The sequence below is a fragment of the Asterias rubens genome, chromosome 10, assembly GCF_902459465.1.
Source record: "Asterias rubens chromosome 10, eAstRub1.3, whole genome shotgun sequence".
NCBI lineage: Eukaryota > Metazoa > Echinodermata > Asteroidea > Forcipulatida > Asteriidae > Asterias > Asterias rubens.
The window spans coordinates 20,287,722-20,309,201 of record NC_047071.1 but is presented as its reverse complement, the minus strand read 5'-3'; the positions used below and the strand labels follow the sequence as shown (position 1 = coordinate 20,309,201).

Here is a 21,480-nt window from a genome sequence, read left to right as displayed (position 1 = left end):
ATGCAGAAAAACACTTTTTGAAATGTACCAACTCACGACTTGGACATACATGTACTTTGCACGTGTGTTTACTATACGCATTGCAGGCAAAGTCTGCCTCGATTGACGTCACAAAAGGGGTAGGCGGAGTCAGCCCCCCAAACAACTTTATATTATGTTTTAAACATATAAATCGTGCAAACAATTACTAAAAAAACTGTTTTATTGTTCGTAAGCATATACTCTTATGTTTGAAAGAACAAAAATTCTATTTCCAGGTGACTTTAACAATAAAATCTATAATAAGGCAAGCAAGAAGAAGTAAAACGAAAAAAGAAAAAAACGAGTAATGGAAGAAGGATTGGACCCAGGAAATGTATAGGGCCTAATTGGCCATCACCCATAGAAGAAAGATCACTACTTAAAGTCTGATTTGCAAGCTACCTGCCAGCCCTCACACCCACCCCAAACTCTGCTCTCGGATGGCAACCCATGCTTGTCCCTAAGCAAGACACTTAATTGCTTCACTCCACCGTAATGACTAAAAAGTATGCGGAGCGATTCAATTGCTTGCTTGTACGTTTTGGTACGTTTTGGTTTCTTGTTTACTGACTGCATGGGTTGTTATGTTGTTGCCTGTTTGTTTTTGATAATGATATACATATTTTATAATTTTTGTTTTTATTATCTATATGCATCTTTTTATGACAGCTTTTTCAGTTTGTGTTTTACTTCTGGTTAGGATGCGACATCAGATTTCAAGTTTAAATACAATATTTAATCAAACTGTTTTTATAAACACATATTTTTTTATTAATAAGGGAATCAATGTGTAGTGCAGAGGGTTTCAACTAGTAGTTTAAACCCAACGAGGCCTGGCTCTTGATAATTTTACCGAGACGAAGTCGAGGTAAATTATCAAGAACCAGGCCTCGGCGGGTTTAAACCACTAGTTGAAAACCTCTTCACGACCCATTGATTCCCATTCATCAATACCTTTTCGGTCGAAAAACATCAACACTTTTGGTCAAAAAGTAAAATAAATGCAAAAATTATAATTGTTCAATGATTCCTTTCAACACAACACCCCTCCAGCTATGAAATGGTAAGGCCCACCGCAGCCCTCGGGTTAACAACTCCTTATAAGGGAATGCTGTGCGCGTCGCGCGTATCGCGCGATGTGGCACAACTGTTTCGGCCGTTGCTCTCGACCAATAGGAATGAAGAAACTGTCTTATAAGCACAGGTGCAAGCAACACTTTTTACTGATCAACAAAGGTTTATACACACCCACGTGACGCGCTCTCCACCAATAGGAATAGCGAAAATGTATGAGGTATTTATGAATACAATTTTGAAGTTGTGATGTTTGTTTGTAGTTGCTGTAGTTGCATTGAAAACAATGTTTGTCTGAGAGGTCTCCCCAGGGTAAAGAAGAAATGAATAAAATTAATAAATAAAAATGTCCGTAAACGTTGTATCTGCCAAATTATTTGACCTCTTTTCTCATACTTCCTACTTTGTGTATTGTCTTTCAGCACAACCTGCCCATCACCCTGAATAAGCTTTATGAGTTCATCTACAACCCACCAGTGAAGGTGGCAATATTTGGTCCATTATTCTCATCTATCACTGAGGTCTTAGCTGAGGTCATCGGACAATGGAACATCACTCAGGTAAATCAAATGCAAAGGAGTCTTTTTTATCTGCAAAGTGGACAAATTGAAGGGACACACCGGCTGACCGTTTACGCAATTTAGGGGTGTATAATCATAAATAATGTTTTTTTAGATGGTTGCTGTAAAAATAATCACCAAAATGTCACGTGATTAGCGTGGTAACAAAACAAAAAAAGCGGTAAAAGGCCAGCGTATACGTGTTTCCAGCCGTTGCAACTGTCAAATCTTCGTGACATTGTCGCAAAATGTGGAAAGTAGACTAGTGCTTTGTTTATTGCAACGTTTAACTATGACGTAGCATAAGGATCTAGTCTATCCATGTATTATAAACAACCAGCATAAATATACGGAGCAGGCAAATCCTTCGACGATGGAGGTAGACCTTCGTGCTCCGACGTACATCCAAAGATCGTCACGAAGAACACAAAGAAATTAACCCAGAATATGATGGGACAGTGACAAGTCAATAAAGCATTCAATAAACTAGGCCTACTACCGCATAGCCATGATGCAGTTTGGAATGCGATCGTGGCGTTACGTGCCCCCGACGTGCCAGGACCCAATTTCATAATGCCTGTATAGTGGCACAACAATTTGCTTAATAGTATTGCATAGCAGAAACTAATTACCAGCCAAATTTAAATTAAATTTGAAAACTTGTGGCTGGTGCCCAAATACATTTTTAAATAGTAAAGACATTTTCTGCTAAACAGATGAAACTGAACAATGGGCCCTGTTATTCACAGTGAAATATGTTTTTATCTCGGGGGGAAGGGAATCTTGATGTATTCAAAAGCGTCCTTGTGGGAATGTATTTTAAAACGTAAGCGTAGCTGCAAATCTTGAAACGTAAGCCTAGCTTCACTCAGGATTGAAGGCATACCTTTTGATTATAGCGTAACTGGAACCTAAAAGTATCTTGGATTGTATAAGCGTAGCTGAGTAGCTGCGTAGCTTGGAACGTATCTTTTTGAACGTAACCATATGTTTTGGAACGTTAGCATATCTTGGAACGTAAGCGTAGCTGGGTATTTTGGAACGTAAACGTAGCTGCGTATGGAACGTAAACTTAACTTGACTCAGGATTGATAACGTACCTTTTGTTATTAAACCGTAACTTGAAGGAACATAGGCAAAAATTGGAATGTAAGCGTATCTTGGAACCTAAGCATATCTTGGAAGGTAAGCGTAGCTGGGTGTCTTGGAGCGTAAACGTAGCTGTGTGTATGGCACGTAAGTGTAGCTTGACTCGGGGTTGAAAACGTACGTGTTGATATTGTAGCGTAACTTGAAGGAAAGTAAGCGTAGCTGAATAGCTGCATAGCTTGGAACGTAACCAAATAATACCTCAACAATCTCAAATATAACACTTCATTCACAGAATTAAAAAATAATTGGGTTTTTTTGACAAAATTATGCTTTGAGGGAATTTTGTTTTATCATTATTTTTGTTTCAACCTATACAAAATTCTTAATCACCTGTTCTTTTTACGATCGGGGGCTCCGTTTTTTTTTTTTTTTTTTCCTTTTTTTTCTTCTTCATAAAACATTGTTTAAGCTACTCACACAATAACACTGTCAATGTAACAAAATGCGGTATTCCAACGTTTTGACATCATCAATCTTGTTTAATTACCTGAAAACTCCTAACAAAAAGAAATTAGGAGCCATGAAACAAAACAGAGCATTTCATTGGAACGTTGCGATCATAAGAAATAACGGAATCGACACGAGGTGTACCGACTGACAAACCCACGATGACAAACATGTACTTTGATGTCTGGCTCCCAACCCCTCCCAAGCTCACGGTGAGACTCGCAAGCAAGCTGGGAGTTCATAGAGCGCCCGGGATTACACCTCCAGCCTCCACAAGACACGGCATGTGCGGTACGTGATATGCCCCAAGGCTTACGTTCCGATTGCTCCCATGCCGAGGCGCTGTAAAACACGCTTCCGTTGCAGCACGGACTCTCTGAATGAGAATCTTACGTCCCTTTTTTTCATAATTATTTACAGTTTTTACCCGCAATCTGTATACATAGTCTCTTTTGTCAAATATTCATGAATAATTGTAACAAAAAATTTGAAAATTTGGTTTAGTAATTTATTTTTCATTTATTTTTATACGGCTGGAAGTAAAACTATCTCCGAAGGTCACGTGGGTTATCCGAACCAAAAAAGTGGTAACCCACGTGACCTTCGTTTTTTGAAAAATGCGTTAAAACGGCAAAATTTGATGGTTTCTTTTAGCAACTATTCTTCTCCATTCCTGGAAGACCTTTAGAATCATGTTTTAGTGTAGTTTGTAGCCTAAATAGCCCAACGAACCGGTGTGTCCCTTTAAGTGCGATTAAAGGAAATGACCTGTTTGCCACTTGTGACATCTCAAGGTTTCAGTCGATTTTTTTTGACATTTTTGGTCGGAGTTGAGATCAAGGTCAATTGGAAAGAAAACAGACCCTTATGAAAGGTCTGCCCTAAAACAAATAAGTTTCGTCGTTCATAACGAGGGCGACCTGTTAAACCTTCGATCCAAATCGGATCGCAATTCAACCTTTCAGAGGCTCAACGATGAAACTCGGTGACAATATTACCAAAGGTAGACACTGCCTTAAACGTGAGGAGACTTGTGAATGTTGTTTCAATTTTATTAATTTATGCATTAATTTCTGTTTGGAAGTAAACTGTGCAACACAAACAACTCTGGAGACCCTCTTTCAAAGGAAGAATGTAATGGGAAAATGTTTTTTTTATCAGATATCACCAGGAGCGTCTACCCCTGTCTTGACTGACCGAGTCAAATTCCCTCATGTCTACCGAATGTTAACCTCTTCTGCCGCCTTTGGAACGGCTCAAGCTGGAATAGTAAGACAGTTCGGATGGACAAAGATTGCAACATTGAATACGGCAACAGAGCCGCATAAAGGGGTGAGTGGGGTTAAGAGGGTTTGGGTTGGGTCGTTGTTGTCGTAGTCGTTGTCGTTTTCGTAGTCGTTGTCGTTTTCGTAGTCGTTGTCGTTTTCGTAGTCGTTGTCGTTGTCGTTAGGGGGACTTCGAGACAATCAGACATGTATACTTTGTCTTGAACTAAATCACATTCTTCTGTTTATTCCTCAGAGAATAAACAGTTTAAAAGACGAGGAGTCTGAGAGTAATTTTACTGTAATCATCTCGGAGAGTTTCCTGACCGATCCACTCGATGCTTTAAAACGACTCAAGGTACAACTAAGGATATCAGAAAGGAAACAAAAAGCCGGATGTATCGACATTTTAAGATTCTCATTTTCAAAATGGCAGCCATACTTTATCATACTTGAGAGGTATGACTTATAGAATCAGCATCTTGGTGTCTATAAATTGGTTTGAATATTCAGCAATTTCAAAAGAAAGCCTTTCCGAAATTTGTAGACTTTAACTAAAAATAATGATTATCAGTTCAAGTGAATATCGGAAGAAATGTATTGTTATTATGTCCGTGTTGCATCTAATTGTGGCACCAAAATAGGAGGAAAACTTAAGAAGGCAAGCTTGCAATGGAGATTATCGGTGTTGGACAGCAACATTTCACTCGCTGCCACTTCTAACACAACTAGAATATATTATTTTGTTTGATGGACAGACGAAGAGAATGAAATTAGTAATAACGGTACCATTCTTAATCGGAATATTTATTTTGCAAATTCAGGCTGAAGATGCAAGGATAATTGCTACCAGTTTTTACGAAGAAGAAGCTAAGAAAGTGTTCTGCAGCGTGAGTAGAATGTATTTTTCATATGACTTATCAGTCACTTCACTGCCTTTTTAGTAATTATAAGATCGGAAGTAATAATCTATAAGTGATAATAAAAGATTCTCATTAATTGCTTATTGTTATTAGACACGAATATGAATCGTGAATAAGAATTAATGGTAGGCTTATACTATTTCGGTAAAATGTCTCTTGCCCCTTTCTTTACCAGCCTCGGTTGGTTATAAGTAGGATGTCGATTTCTCCCAGTGACGTTTGCAGGTTTTGGGTTGCAAGGGATAAATTCATCCAATGGTTGACAAATCCGTTTGATAAAACATACAATTAATTATTATCGAATAGTGAAACTGTTCTTAAACAGGCTTACAAACTGGACATGTATGGAGCTAACTACGTGTGGATGATCCCAGGTTACTATTCGGCTAATTGGCAAGATGATGTTGAAGGTTTAGATTGCACGGCTGAGCAGCTTAGAGAAGCTACGGAAGGATATCTTACGGTCGCCTTCATGATGTATGGTAACAGCGAAGATGTTGGAAGATGCGGACGGGTAAGATACGCACCTAGCCGTTAACTTATACACGTTTCTGTTTAATAGTAACTAATAATAGAGGACTTCCAGACTTTGATAAAACTAACATTTAAAAGGTCTCTTGTTATCAGAATGGGCACAATGTATACTCAATGAGCAAAAGGACCACCAACTCTTACCTCAAACGCCGTATCATAAAGTTGCGTTTAAAAGCCTTCTTTTTATTTTTTCTTGCAGTAAAATACTATTTTTTTCTTTTGTTATTCAAAGAAGGTTATTCTTACAGTCCTAGCAAACAAACCAGTTTTGAACATTCGAATAAGTTCGAAACGTGCCTGCTATTTCCGAAAAAAAAGCTCAGAAATAAAGCTTTCAAATTAATACGTGCTGCGATTATTGACGGACAATGGTACACATTTTACCTGGCCCGTTTTGTCAATAAAACTTCCTCAAGTTGAATATTGATAAGACAGAGTTCCTACTATTTGGGTTACGTCAACAGTAAACAAAGGTGAGTGCCATACATTTCTTAATATTTCTATCGGTGATGCTCGGATAGCTCCGTCGCTTCAAGCTCGGAACTTAGGGGTTATTTTCGATTGATTTATGATACTTCAATCATATCACATCAGGAATATTGGTAAGATTCGCAAGTTCTTGGACAAGAGTGCCACTGAAGGTTTTTCTTGCACTTGTTACTTCTCGTCTTGACAACGATAATGCTCTTCTCTGCAGTCTTCCTATAAACAACTAAGGGTACTCATGATACCTGGCCGCTTTTTGTCAATAATGACTCCTTTTTTTTCACAGCATCATTGATATTATAAAATCACTCCTGTCTCTTGTTGTCTTTATTATTATTTTGTAGACACCTTCAGAGTTCAGGCATAAGATGGAGGGTGAACTGGCTGTGAATGTTACCTTAAGCGACCCAGGTTTCGCAGCTATGGGTTATGATGGAATCTGGGCCTTAGCATTAGCAATGCATGATGTTCAGAATGAGATACCAATGGGTTTAGACTCGTATAAGTACGGTGATGGGGAGTACGCAACGCTGGTAGGAGACAGTATTCTACGGCAGGAGTTTGACGGCATGTCGGTAACGGCTTTTAATCATATCATTATTAACATTATAGGGACATGAACATTTCTGATTTTAAAATTAAGGACACTTTTGTTACACACTGTCCGATATTGTTTAATTGAGTCATTATTTACACATACTGTTCAATATCTTCAACACTGCAAGTACACGGTGTTATTCAGAATGATCGACCTGATCCGACCGCCATGTTTGATGTTTACGTTTGAAGACCCTTTTTTTCGGAAGGAAAATAGTTAATTGAAATTGTAAGAATTGACTGAACAGCTAATATATTAACTTTACAGGGTCCAATATTGTTCACAGATGGCGGCTATCGGCTAGGGAATCTTCTCATAGAGCAAAATGTCAGTAAGTTAATAACGTAAGAAGTTATTTTGTTTGATGGTCTCATACAGTTTTTATTTATTCTGAATAACCGAACGGTTAAGAAACCGACTCAAGCTCTGGTGTTTCTGGTCAGCAGAGTGTGGGTTCAAGTCCCAGTTGTGGCACTTATGTCCGATTGAGCAAAATGTTTTACCGTAATTGTTCCGTCCTTCGGGTGGGACATTAAGCTGTGGGTCCGGTGTGTATAACGATTTGTAGCACCAGCAATTAACCAAATAACTTATTTGAGTTTGGGTTAACTTACGATGTTTCTGGTTCAATATAGAAAGCACGCTTGAATATTTCCTTTAGACTATAACGAGCTATAGACGATGTGACCTATGTATACATTCAAACCGCCCTCTGTTAAAAAAAAACTGTATACGTCATGTTTCGCCGGGCAAAAAGACGCATAGTCATGGTAAGATTGCATTCACTTTCTAGCTGGCTGCAAAAACACAAAGTTTTTGCCTGGCGGTATGCGCGCGAATCATGTTATGGTTGTTGAGTGACGTCAGAGGTCACATCGTATATAAATTCACTGATGATGATGCCGTGGTTGCATTACCAGAAGTATACAGTAATTATTTTGGCCTAATAATAAATAAGTCAAATTGTAAATATGTGTATATTTTAATATTACTATTTTTAATTCAATTTCTGATATAGAGAAAGGACAACTGTAATAAGTTGCCATCGATAAATTTAACAACAGATATATACATGTATAGGCAAAATTGCAGCACCCATTGCATTCGAGAAACTATGTTACTTCACCTGTCCAGCAACAAACAAGACTGTTACATGTTGTGGTTTATATTATTCGATATCAAATACTTATGAGCTTCAATCTTGGCGAAAGGCCGGGCTTGTTTCTTCAACCCAGATTAAGACTCTATATCGTTTAATCCAAAGATGGAGAAGAGGTTCTCATTGGTAGCTATGACAACATTCAAAACATGATCACATGGGTTGTACCTACTGATAGTTTGTGGTATTACAGTGGTAAGTTAACTCTGTGTATTTAATTGGGGTTTAATGTACATTAGTTTGTTGTGTTCCCTGAAATAGCATCACCCGAACAAATCACTGATAGAACTGATTTATCCAATATATCTACCTTTTACAAAGCCACGTTAGTGATTGATTTGGTATAAAGCTAACACTTTAGATGCAATTATTTATAAATCCACAATTTAGTTTTTTAGTTTACATTGTCACATCCCGGAATTGGAATTTAGCAAAATCGAGACATAACCTTCGGTAGTTTTGTTTGATACACACACAGGAGAGGGTCAATCACACGCAATATCCACAAATTCATTTACGAATGAAACTATTTACATTTATTTACAAATCTTCCTATTTACACCATAATAATTATTATTTATACACGAGAGCAATAATACAACACAATCTGCTTAGACGTTGTCACCACGGAGGCTCCACCCGTAGTGTTTGTTTGGTGTACCCCGTGACTTCAATGTATTGTTACCAAAAGGGGTGCATCATCGAAACAGAAGCACTACTGGCCCCATATAAATTACAGCCAATCACAGACGATTCTATCAACCTTACGTAACTCTCATTCATAAAAATGAAGTCTACGAACTTTACGGGCCCATTGGCCATAAAACCCAAAATCTTGTTACTCTGTAACGCAAACTTAACTTTGTACAAAAAGTAATTTCTCAAACTAAGTCACTTCGTGACATACATATTGGCCTTCTGTTTTATTCGATGTAATCACGAACCACAAACAATACACGTTGGTGCCCTTCGCATTAAACCATATCGTACTCAACAAGGACAGAATATGAAAGGCAAGAAAGCATTAACCGTAAGCGACTAGAAGTCCCTCAAGGTCATCTCTCAGGGTACCTTGCTATATAATTGATTGAATTTAAAGGGCAGCTTTCGGTCGAGATTTGGCCATTAGCAAACTCCGTTCACTCATAGAGGCTTCCTCCACGGTTGAACTCATTACTCATGGACCAATACGTAACAAAACAAGAACAAGAACATATTATTGACAGTGACGTCATGTAGTCACGTTTGTTGATACCGCAATGTCTCAAGCGATGTTTTCATCTTGTAAGATTCAGTCGTCGGTTTGCATGGATCTTTGTTAGCAGAATAGTATTTCAACTTTGCTTTTGTGTGTCTAAAAGGGTCCGCAAACTAACTTGTATAATTCTTTTTTCTTTATCTTGATATTAATAATAGTTCACCGATCTGGTTCATTAAATGCCACACTATCGACTAGATCCTAAACTAGACTATAATTAGATTACTTTTATTTTATGAAATATTCATTTAGGAGGAACCAAACCATTCGACTCTGACGTCACCGAAACGATCACCACCCTTCAAGCCACGCCCCTTCCTCTTGTGATTGTCGTATCCTTCTTGTCCGTCCTTGGGATCATTCTTGCCACACTCTTTCTTTGTTTTAATACATGGAAGCGAGAACATAGGTGAGTTGTAGGATTTGAAACTTTGTTTGATGGGAATATGAATAGGTGGGGTTGGCGGTAGCACCGTGTGTTTTTGAGTATAGTGTTGGTTCAGAACAGAAACCCGGTGAGTTTGCCCAGTGTGTGCTAAGATGTCGAAAAAGTGAAAATTAATGAACAATGTATGAGGATTTTCGTTTGTACTTTTCGTTCAACAGACAAATCAAAATGTCGAGCCCCAAAGTGAACAACATCATTTCGTGCGGAATCATGTTTGCTTACATTTGTGCTGCGCTACTTGGAATTGACAACTCAATGGCGGAAGAGGGAGCACTGCAGAAAGTTTGCCAGGTAAGGCCTTTTCGGAACCACAATTTCGACCTCAGCTCCTCCTTAAAGTTCCGTAAGCCTTCCTTAAATTAAGACGTAGGCCTATGCCGTAAGCAAGCCATGTCACAAATGCTGACAGAGTCTTAACCGGAGCCTATTTTTATTATCTGTTTGTTTAATGCTTAGGTTTTGTTTTGATCCAACTCTGTGTTTTCTTGTTCTGGTCTTTTTTCTTTATTGAGTCCATCTCTTGTTCTGGTCTTTTGTTCTTGATTGAGTCCATCCAATGGCAATCAAGCCTAGGCTTTAAACATTGTATACCAACCTTATTTCACTTCCTACATCTTGTTAATCACTCCGTTGACTTACTCATGTATTTTCTGTTTGTCGTGGACAAAACTGTGATTTTGAATTAAGTTGAATTGAGTTGACTAGAAGTGAAGTATAATGTTACATTCACCTAGCTTCCATAGTTTGTTTAAAAACTATCAATAATGACATTCGACAATTCTGAGCTCTTACTTATGCAGTATTATTTCTCTATTGTGATCTGTAGCTTCGGTCTTGGTTGATCCCACTAGCTTTTACGCTAGCCTTTGGAGGTATGTTCACAAAGATGTGGCGGATTTATTCAATCGTAATTGCCAACAAGACTAAACGAAAGGTAAATCTCTCCAACCCTCCACGGGTCATGTTTCACCCTCAAATACTTTCATGAAAGCTTTGTTTGAAAGGCACTGGACACTATTGGTAATGACTCCAAAAAATTATTATCATAAAACCTTACTTGGTAACGAGTAATGGAGAGCTGTTGATAGTATAAAGCCTTGCGAGAAACAGCTCTCTCTGAAGTAACGAGTTTTTGAGAAAGAATTAATTTCTCACTAAAATATTTGAATTTGATTTCGAGACATCAGAATTTGATTTTGGGGTCTCGAAATCAAGCGTCTGAAAGCACACAACTTGTGCAACAAGGGCGTTTTTTCTTCCATTATTCTCTCGCAACTTCGACGACCAATTGAGCTCAAATTTTCACAGGGTGTTATTTTGTACATATGTTGAGATACACTTAGTGAGAAGACTGGTCTTTGACAATTACCAAAGGTGTCCAGTGTCTTTAAAGGTAGTGCGTGCTGAGGTAATGTACAGTGAGATTAAACTCTTTCGACAAGCTGAACTTTCATAATGTTTTTTTTCTTTTAGTAAATGAAACTATATAAATATCTGTAATCATAATGTAGATTGGGTGTGGTGGACATCAATATGTGACAGTCACATCCCCTAAGACGCCACCAACCCACACATCCCCCTACCCCAATCCTCGTCTCAGAGCGACTAATTACAGCATTGAATCAATGTATAATCTAAACGGATCGTTTTGGCTTGTTTTTATTTCTAGGTGATCAAGGACCGATATCTCTTTGGTATTATTGTTGTGCTGCTTTTGGTAGATTTCGCAATCCTCATCCCATGGCAGATCATTGATCCCATTCAAATCGAGAAAATAACATACCCTATAACTCAGGTAAGTACAAACGTAGACCCCTAAAGCATTGCAGCAAGAGCCTGCCAAACTTTGATACATTATGTGTGTGGATTTGTATCCATACATTTAGCGTAACTGACCGATTAACACTAAAATAGCAGATGAAAACCAAGAAGAAACTCTGATTATATAGTCACACCATTTGACACATCCCTAACACTCGGCAAAGGCACGATCTCCTTAGTTGGTATCTTTGTATTTGTTGAAAGGTTTCTATTTCTGATTCGTTTTGTTGTCCTAAAAAAGAAATATTTTTTTGCAAAAACAAATTAATACCGCTGAGGTACAAACAGTATGGATGGAACTCACTTCATATTGTCAACGTTATCTGTCCAAACTGATTTACTATCCCGACCTTTGAAACATTCTTATTGTGATATTTACCATCCTGGCCTTTGTAACATTCTTATTGTGATATTTACCATCCTGACCTTTGACACATTCTTATTGTGATATTTATCTCAGACGCAGGACGATATAGAAAACCATAAGAAGCGTGAATTGCTTCACGTCAATTGCACATCCGAAAATAACACCATATGGATCATGATGATGCTAATCTACAAGGCGTTTGTCGTCGTGTTTGGAGCTTTTCTTGCATGGTCAACACGGTAATTTGTTTAATTTTATTTATTTATTCTATTTTTTTTTTTTTTTTTTTAAGTTCACCCCCCTTTTATTTGTATAATTAAACAAAATCTTTGGGGAGGGGGGCTGGGGTAATACAGAGCTAAAGCGTTGACTGGAGGTCAAAAGCAGACAAACAAACACACATTTCTATTTTTGCATCCCTTCTTATGTTCTTACTTTTTTCTTTTGTCCCGTTTGTTTGTCCCTGTATACGTAACATCCTCCCATAAAACCTGTACACACAATTTCTTGTGGATCGAGCATCCCATTCTTCAGTCTTCCTAATGGAGCGAATATTAAAACTCTCCAGCCACAACTATGTGAAGTTCAATCATCGAACTGTTAAGCACTAAATCAGTTGCCCTGGCTGTATATAAGGTCGCTTACTGACCAGTTCTTTAGTGCTCGGTACACAATAGGCGTATTTGTAAACGGGAGGTTGTCCCAATGTTGAATCCATCCCTTAATTAAATTACTGGTCTGATATTTTTACCAATCTCCTGCTTTACAATACTTCAAAATGTCAGACAGAATTTCCCGATGGTGAAATTAATTTTTTTTTGTATTTTATTTCTACTCAGAAACATCAACGTTCCCGGTCTGAACGATAGTTACTACGTAGGTCTATCAATCTATAACACCGTCATCTGCTGTGTCGTTGCTGTGCCGTTATCTTTTCTCTCAGTGTCTTCAATTGGAGTCACTTATGGCCTAGTTTCATGCTTTATGCTGTTCTGCATTACAGTGTCACTTTGTATGCTGTTCCTTCCTAAGGTTAGTCTCTTTAACTTAAGCGAAGACATAAACAAGTTGTATAGGGCAGTAAACAACAAAAGAAGATTAAAGTCATAATTATGACTAGTCTCAAAAATAAAAACTGTGTCTCGTAATTTGGAATTATATAGGCCAGTCTCATATAACCCAATTTGGACAAGTCTTAGAATAATTTTGTCTTACTTTATATTGGAATATTAGTCATAATTATGACTTAAATCATACGCATGATATCGTAATTTTGTTCATTGTCCCTGTAAGAAGGCTTCCGTAAAAGGGTGTCTCCTTGGAATGTTTGAAATTGACAGCACCTGTTAATATTGGGTCCTCTGTAGTATGATAAAGGACTTAGGTCTACACATTGAGCTATATGACAAGAAATGTGATCGATATTAATTAGCTTAAAGAAGTTGGGCCTTGAGGCATCGGATCGTTGGGTAATCTGAAACGGCATACGCGCACGTGTATATACGCGCGGGGCACAGGAAGATGAGCCAATCAGAAAGCTTCATTTTGACCTCAAGAGGTCCAGAGGTCACAGGTTCACGTCCCGCTCCTTTTGTAAATACTTTGCTTTAAATTATTTTTAGACAGTTTTTCTTGTGGTTATTTACTTTTAAGTACGTAAATATAAAGAAAATAGTGTTAAAGGATTCGGGTACTTTTTCAAAATGTCCACAAATTTACATTAAACTTACAGGGTTTGAAGAGCTTCCCTTCAAATTTACTAACTAAGGTTGTGTAGTTTTTGAGAAATGAGTAAAACAAGTCACAAAATAGTTTTGGTCTCATGAGACCAAAATTATTTTAGCATGTAAAATCCCCTTAACCAGTTATGATATTACACCAAAACCATAGCATAACTGGTGAATACGTTTTTACATGCTAGAACTGAGACGAAAATTATTACTTTAACTCATTTCTCAAAAACTACAGCACCTTAGTAAGTAAAATTTCAAGGGAAGCTTTCTACTATCATAATCTTCAAACTGTGTTTAATGTATTATCTTAAGTTTAATGTATATCTGTGGACATTGGGTTTTTTGTTAGGAAAAAGTACATATACCCTTTAAGCAAAGTTGTCTGCTAGCCGCTTTCTGATGGGCCCTCACAGCCGCCCAAAGTACGAAGATAAACCAATCAGATGCCTCGGTTAAACAACACACCCTCCTCTGGAATGAAGCAGTTAATTAAGCAAAGTTCACATTCTTTTAGGTTTTTACTACGCTAGATAAATAGTTATGTTTGTTTTGATTAATACAGGTATTTGCTGTTTACCGTAAGATTGATGCTGAAGGAGGCACAGTGTCTGGCATGATTACCTTTGCGGCACCGAAAGGACCTAGAAATGGAGGGGCTACAGTTGAGGCAGTAGCCACAACAAGTGGTCAAATTGAGTCATTAGCTCAGAAATGATGAAAATCCACATTGGACCTTCGTCGAGAGGGAAGATATGCTGTAAGTCACTATGAATAATTTCTCTAACACCAATTTATTTGTTCATTACATCACTAATTTATTACTAACATGAAATAAGTCAATTGAAACACCTAGTATCACAGTTTACGAACGCGATTGCGTCTTCGTTCTATTATTAAGTGTATTATGTATTTCAAAAAAACACGTGCAATATATTTGTTTTCTGGTAAAGACAGTCGCTTCTTAATAATTGTCCAATTATAGACGAGTTCAGTATCTGAAAAAACACTGTCAAGTTTAAGGCCTATGGGAATTGTACTTAAAGTGATTTTTTGGCTGACTTCAACGGTTTGCCCCCAAATTGATGGGCTTTTTAATGATGCGTGGATGTGGTTTGGTGGATAACGTGTCGATTTTGCATCTAGGGGGTTCTACGACGTTATCAACTTATTTGGAAAACATACTGCGCAATTTAGCTCTACATGGTTTTAAAAGGAAGAATGCGTTTCGGTTGTTGTGGCCTAGGAAATTTAGCGGTGCCTTGGAAATAGTTTTTTGTTTTGTTCTGTAAAATAACACAATGGACAGAAACTAATGCAAAGTAACAAAAACAATGACACATTTTACACAAATTTGGTTATCTCGATCAGGTAAAACTAATGTTAATAGACTTTAAATTATTTCTAAAAATTTTTACTTTTTACTTGCACGAAAATTTGAAACATCCAATCACATACAAATACACACACAAACTCAACTTTAGAAATCCGGTTTGCGGGAAACTGCTGTTTTTTCCTTTTTGTGTAAACGACCCTACAAGGGCAATCCCGTTCGATGCACAAAAGGGAAAATAACAATATATTTTTTCACTATTGCAATGCTAAACATTACACTGTGTGGACGTATGGTAGTCACATTGTGTAAACGCCTTTTAATCTAAGGACTACATTCGGTATTTTATACTCGCCCATTAAGTTAAATGTCCGTGTTGTTGATTGTAATAAATAACTAAGTGAATGTTAAAAAAGACAAATTCAACGTAGTTCAGCAACTGTAGTGGAATATCAACTGTCAACTACCATTGTTATCCTTTTAGAAGAATTGTCTTTACAATTTTAGATGAAATAATGAAATTCAATAAAGTTTTACCTTTTGTGACTTCTGACATTCATTTTCATTTTTCATCGTTGTTTAAATAATTGTTGCACTTCAATGCATACTACTAATTGACTTTTAATTAATCCAATTATGCACCTACAAGTAGGATTTGAAACTCCGCACGGTGTGGGTACAACCTATTGGAATGTGTGCTTTACGGAGATACCATGTATTTATAAACAAACGTGTACTATAAACAAATGTATCCATGAGTTTTTGGTGGTTGCGACAAGAACCAGTGGTCTAATGATTTAAATTCATTTGTCCTGAAGACGACCAGAGCATGCTAACCGAAACGTCAAATGGCTAAACAAACCACTGATTCTTTTCAGAACCACCATAATTCATAGAGAGAGTTTTAACAAGGCGCTCTGCATATCTCATTAAATTTAATTCTATTCACTTTATTTAAACATTACAAACATGCTTTGCTATAATTTGATAATGAACTTGAATCCAATATTGAGCTTTTTGCACTTTGTATAGATAAATAAGAATGAGAATGAGATTTGATGAACTTATTGGGGAGGATATACATCAACACGAATAAATTACCTGCATCTTTAACCACTTTAGATTGAGCTTTTAAAATCTCAATTGAATAGGCTTCGATACGATTGGTAACTATTTCATTTAGCGAACTTGTAATAACTAAATATTGGTTTGGTCTCCGTCGCTGTCTGTAAGAATGAAGGGTGTCCTGACTGGTATGATACCACTGTCAATAACACGAACCGGTTTCAATGGAAAGTCGGCATCATCGGTGTCAATCTGGGATATCTTCTCCACTATATCCTGTGAACAAAATAATGTAAATGAAATTAAACACGTATATAGGATTTGAGGCATTGCATGGTGAGGTATCAATTGGTTTGCGGTAACACCATGTTGCAAGGTAGAGTTTGTGCTCTTACCTCTTCAGTCTCCTGACGATGACTATAGAGCAAGCTAGTCGAAACGTTGAGACCAATTTAAGAACTGACTCCGTGGTGGTACAGTTTATTACGATCCTAAAGTAGTAGTCGCAGCCTACTTTCTATACCATCCATCCGGGTAATAGTTAAAAAGCAGGACAGTTCTTTTCAGAACTGAGAAGTCTCCCGAACACCCCGAACAATCTACTCCGCGGTAGTAGAATAAAGCAAGACAGTTCTCTAAGAACAAACCCTACCTGGCAAGTAGATACAGAATGGTGTCACCGCAAACCAAATATAGGTTTTCTCGGTCAAATTCGGCAAATGAGCAGCCAATTTAATTTTCATGCATTCGAATTAAAGCTATTTTGCCTCTCTGGTTTTTAATGCGTTTCAAATTCAGAATTCGGTCATTCAATTTCGTTTTGAGGCATTCAAGTTCCTAGCACGCCCATTCTTTTTCATGACACACAATCATCATTCAATTTAGCAAAGCTGGTTCGACTAGAGATTTTGCTGATTTAATCATTTTCAATTTCGTAAAGAGGCAATCAATTTCACTCACCGAGGATTCAAATAAGTACGACTAAAGAAATACGAATAAACAGATAAACTGTTTAAGGCAAACCGTTTCGTGCCTTCACTTTTAAATCGAGCGAACCTTTTCTTTATTTTATGTTTCCAGTATAGACTTTACCTTGGGCCCCATAAGGGTTGTTTTCTTCTTTATTTTTTCGGGAGACCTTCAATGGTTAACTGACCAAGACCTGACATTTGAATGTGTTTGAATGTTTTTTTGTTTTTTTTTCTTAAATGTTTTTCCAGTTTTTTTTTGGGGGGGGGTAAACATTCACCAACCATCTATTGGCGTGCCAGACATCTTGGCATATTATGTCCAAAAGTGCCAACAAATTAACCGCATGCCTCTAACGTTAGTATAAGGAAACAACAAGTTAACCAAGCGTTTTTAAGACTGCACAAATATCAGAAATGACTGCCTCAAAATTAAATTGAATGACTAAACACACGCCTCAAGAACACTCCTGCGAATTTGAATGCAGCTTCGATGAATTGTTAAATTGAATGATTGTTTTGTTAAATCGAATGACGTAAAAAGTAGATTTGACTAGTCTTAAAATGAAATCGAATGACCCTTTTTTAGAAGCATTCGATTTCGTGCGAAATAGAATAGGCTGGTGGTTAAATTGGCTGCTCATTTTCCGAAATTGACCGAGAAAACCTATACTATAAATTAAACACGACCATACCAAAAACCAAATAAAGGCTGTGAATTAAACAACTGTATAACCTCTTTATTAAAACGTAGCCCGGTACACCCAAACTATACGGCGAGAGCGATGTGACAAAATGAGTCACTCTCTTTAAAAACCAAATTGCTTTAAAGGGAATGGTTCAACTCACTAACTGCTGCAGTACTTCTGACCAAGTAGTTTTTGTCGGCCATGAAAGTTTGGAGTAATTACCCAAGGTATTCACTCCCTTCACTCACTCCTCGAACCAGGCTTCTTTTAATATAATGTTCGTTTACTTGGACTTACCATTCCTTCAGTAACTTTACCAAACACAACATGACGACCATCCAGCCAGCCTGCCTTGGTGAGTAAAATGAAGAATTGTGAATTGTTGGTATCTGGGCCTGAATTTGCCATCGCCACCCATCCTGGTCCAGCGTGACGGAGGTAGAAGTTCTCATCATCAAAATACTTACCGTAGATACTTATACCTGTAAATAAAATATATTATATTTACCATTATTATTCAATTGAATGAAATAGACCTGTAACTGTACTGTATAGGAGAAATAAGCACTTGACAGTAAAAATAAAATGAAAAACTTATTCCTGAAAATGTCTTTGAATCTTTGTGAAGTGATCGAAGTAGCTTCTAAAAATGTCATGTACGTTGGTTTTAATTTGAGTATCAGCGCCGTTGTGGCGGTTTCAGTTATCCGCCGTGTTCAGTTTTCCGGGTGACGTAGTCGGACATATCAACATGTTGTTCGAACGGTTTTAACTTTCCAGGGTGTTCAGTTTTCCGGGTGACCTGTCAGATACCGCCGCGAGTACCCTGGCGAGTACTGTAGTTCTCTCAGGTGACCCCAAATTGTTTATATTACGATTCTTTTCTGTGTAGTCACATAATCTCTTGCCCCATCTTTACATGTATTCATGGGTACAACTTTAGGCAAGTCACACTCTGCTTGCATAAAAAAAAACTCATACGATCCACGCGTTTGCCGCTAGTTGTACTCGACTCGTGGACGCCGCCATGACAGCTACCGGAGGGTAACGGATGACTCAATACGGCACTAAAAATGGACTACTTTCGCTTGCTATGCGCAGGCATCGCATGACGTAATGCTACCGTATTTGGTCATTCGGAAAACTGAACACAGCGGAAAGTTGAAACCGCCACACCGTCTTTATAACAAGATTACAACGAACTGATAAAAAGGAACAACAAACGGAGCTCACCGCCAGTGCCGTCTCCCTCTGTGACGTCACCCATCTGGATGACGAAATCAGACACAATGCGATGAACAACTGTATCATTGTAACTCAGCCTCTCCTGAATAACGATAATAATTAATGATGACGTCATGATGTGATGTTTTTTCTTGGTATAGTATAACATGGGTAATTTAATGCGTTTGACCTTTAAACCGAGCTTTCTTCACCAAACATTAGAACATTTATCGACGTCCTGTTCACAAGTTTTCTTAAAGATTGGACGTTTGGGATTGTCTCTTTCTTCGCTTAATACATTTTGTTGCTTCTATCACGGAGAAATGTTTCTGTAAACATACCCTTCGCAATGTAACATCATCCCCAAAACAATCCCTTCTTTGTGCCAATAAACACTCCCCCGTTTTTCTCTTACCACCAGACAAACACATCTGCCATATGGGGCTTCCAAACTGTTCAATTTCTTTGACTGAAAGCTTTAACTTATCTGTTGTATTGTTATGCTATGTTTTCAGTGTATGGAAATAAATGTGAATTTAATTAAATTGATAAAGAAAATGGGTAAAACCATACTACTACACCTACCCTGTTTTTTGACGTCCCTCTAACCAGCGCAGCAAAGTTCTGTACAGTCACTGGGCAAGTCTCTCCGAATAGTGAGATAACAACCATAATTACTACACCTACCCTGTTTTTCGACGTCCCTCTAACCAGCGCAGCAAAGTTCTGTACAGTCACTGGGCAAGTCTCTCCGAATAGTGAGATAACAACCATAATTACTACACCTACCCTGTTTTTCGACGTCCCTCTAACCAGCGCAGCAAAGTTCTGTACAGTCACTGGGCACTACCCTGTTTTTCGACGTCCCTCTAACCAGCGCAGCAAAGTTCTGTACAGTCACTGGGCAAGTCTCTCCGAATAGTGAGATAACAACCATAATTACTACACCTACCCTGTTTTTCGACGTCCCTCTAACCAGCGCAGCAAAGTTCTGTACAGTCACTGGGCACTACCCTGTTTTTCGACGTCCCTCTAACCAGCGCAGCAAAGTTCTGTACAGTCACTGGGCAAGTCTCTCCGAATAGTGAGATAACAACCATAATTACTACACCTACCCTGTTTTTCGACGTCCCTCTAACCAGCGCAGCAAAGTTCTGTACAGTCACTGGGCACTACCCTGTTTTTCGACGTCCCTCTAACCAGCGCAGCAAAGTTCTGTACAGTCACTGGGCAAGTCTCTCCGAATAGTGAGATAACAATCATAATTACTACACCTACCCTGTTTTTTGACGTCTCTCTTACCAGCGCAGCAAAGTTCTGTACAGTCACTGGGCAAGTCTCTCCGAATAGTGAGATAACAACCATAATTACTACACCTACCCTGTTTTTTGACGTCCCTCTAACCAGCGCAGCAAAGTTCTGTACAGTCACTGGGCAAGTCTCTCCGAATAGTGAGATAACAACCTTGCCTACAGGTTCATCGTCAATTTCGATCTGGAAGAATGCTTTCTTGGTGACCATGAGATCGTTAGAATTGTCCCGGTCTGGATCCTCCCAATCCTTAATCTTCTTAGACTTCTTACCGATCGTTGTCTTCGGACCAACGGCGTCTACCAAGTTAGTGGTCATTAAGTGAAGGGCTAGACATAACCCGATAACAAGTTGGAGTATGTGGCCTTTCATTATCTGTACAGGAAAATGACGACAACCGATCAATGAATAGTGCAACATATCGAATAAATTCTTTTCAAATCTTGAAGTTGTATATTGTTCATATTCAGGACCCTATATTGTCTGTCTTAATAATTATGTAGTCCGTCGGAGAGTGTTTATATAATATAAATCTGGCAAATGTATTAAAACTTAAACGTTTTTAATTGTGTCCTCTGTATAGTTATGTTTCAATAATGTTGCGTTTTTCAGGTTGCTTTTCACGTTTCCCTCTGGCGCACCACAAATTCTTTTAACATAATATATACGATGCTGTAGAATTAGCCTTAAAGTTAATCTCGAAAACTGTTAGTTCCTCCATGATCATACTTATCACCATTAAACCTACATTTACCACAATGAAACTTGCATCTTTACCGATAAACGAAACAGAAATACTGGATAATATAATTCTAAACAGTTCAAACAATAAGCAAAAAGCAAAACAATCAACGCAAGAAGAAAATAATGAAATAATAATTTAACATTTCTAACATTCTTCAAAAACTTGTTGCCTTATATAACTCAAAAACAATAACAACGTGTAACAAACAGAGATGCGATTCCGTGGATAATACATGTATACTCAACGTTTGAGTTTGTTGTTTGTGTGATATCATATCAATCACAAAGTTGTAGATAAGCCTA

The 21,480-nt window shown here is 37.9% G+C and overlaps 2 protein-coding genes across 2 annotated transcripts in view; one reads left to right on the top strand and one right to left on the bottom strand.

The window, feature by feature from the left end:
- Positions 1 to 14,581, top strand: part of LOC117296119 (gamma-aminobutyric acid type B receptor subunit 2-like) — a 28,911-nt gene extending 14,330 nt beyond the window's left edge. The window contains exons 3-17 of the mRNA XM_033778991.1: positions 1,518 to 1,655; positions 4,416 to 4,586; positions 4,776 to 4,877; positions 5,344 to 5,409; positions 5,768 to 5,956; positions 6,807 to 7,037; positions 7,328 to 7,391; positions 8,325 to 8,414; positions 9,730 to 9,886; positions 10,084 to 10,216; positions 10,752 to 10,859; positions 11,595 to 11,720; positions 12,207 to 12,352; positions 12,953 to 13,145; positions 14,409 to 14,581. Of these exons, the coding sequence (XP_033634882.1) occupies positions 1,518 to 1,655; positions 4,416 to 4,586; positions 4,776 to 4,877; positions 5,344 to 5,409; positions 5,768 to 5,956; positions 6,807 to 7,037; positions 7,328 to 7,391; positions 8,325 to 8,414; positions 9,730 to 9,886; positions 10,084 to 10,216; positions 10,752 to 10,859; positions 11,595 to 11,720; positions 12,207 to 12,352; positions 12,953 to 13,145; positions 14,409 to 14,561 (2,067 nt within the window). The 3' untranslated portion in view covers positions 14,562 to 14,581. The remainder of the gene's footprint in view (positions 1 to 1,517; positions 1,656 to 4,415; positions 4,587 to 4,775; positions 4,878 to 5,343; positions 5,410 to 5,767; positions 5,957 to 6,806; positions 7,038 to 7,327; positions 7,392 to 8,324; positions 8,415 to 9,729; positions 9,887 to 10,083; positions 10,217 to 10,751; positions 10,860 to 11,594; positions 11,721 to 12,206; positions 12,353 to 12,952; positions 13,146 to 14,408) is intronic.
- Positions 14,582 to 16,353: 1,772 nt separating this feature from the next.
- Positions 16,354 to 20,751, bottom strand: LOC117296118 (peptidyl-prolyl cis-trans isomerase B-like). The gene is made up of 4 exons (XM_033778989.1): positions 20,503 to 20,751; positions 19,132 to 19,225; positions 18,196 to 18,380; positions 16,354 to 16,517 (listed from the first exon to the last, which is right to left on the bottom strand). The coding sequence occupies exons 1-4, from the start codon at positions 20,749 to 20,751 to the stop codon at positions 16,374 to 16,376; spliced, it is 672 nt and encodes a 223-aa protein (XP_033634880.1). The 3' UTR covers positions 16,354 to 16,373.
- Between the last annotated feature and the right edge of the window lie 729 nt (positions 20,752 to 21,480).

Coding starts and splice junctions, on each gene's coding strand:
- LOC117296118 (XM_033778989.1), bottom strand. CDS start 20,751: ATGACCACTAACTTGGTAGACGCCGTTGGTCCGAAGACAACGATCGGT. Junction 19,226..20,502: donor GAGGGACGTCAAAAAACAGG/GTAGGTGTAGTA, acceptor ATCGTTATTCAG/GAGAGGCTGAGTTACAATGA. Junction 18,381..19,131: donor AGAGGGAGACGGCACTGGCG/GTGAGCTCCGTT, acceptor TTTTATTTACAG/GTATAAGTATCTACGGTAAG.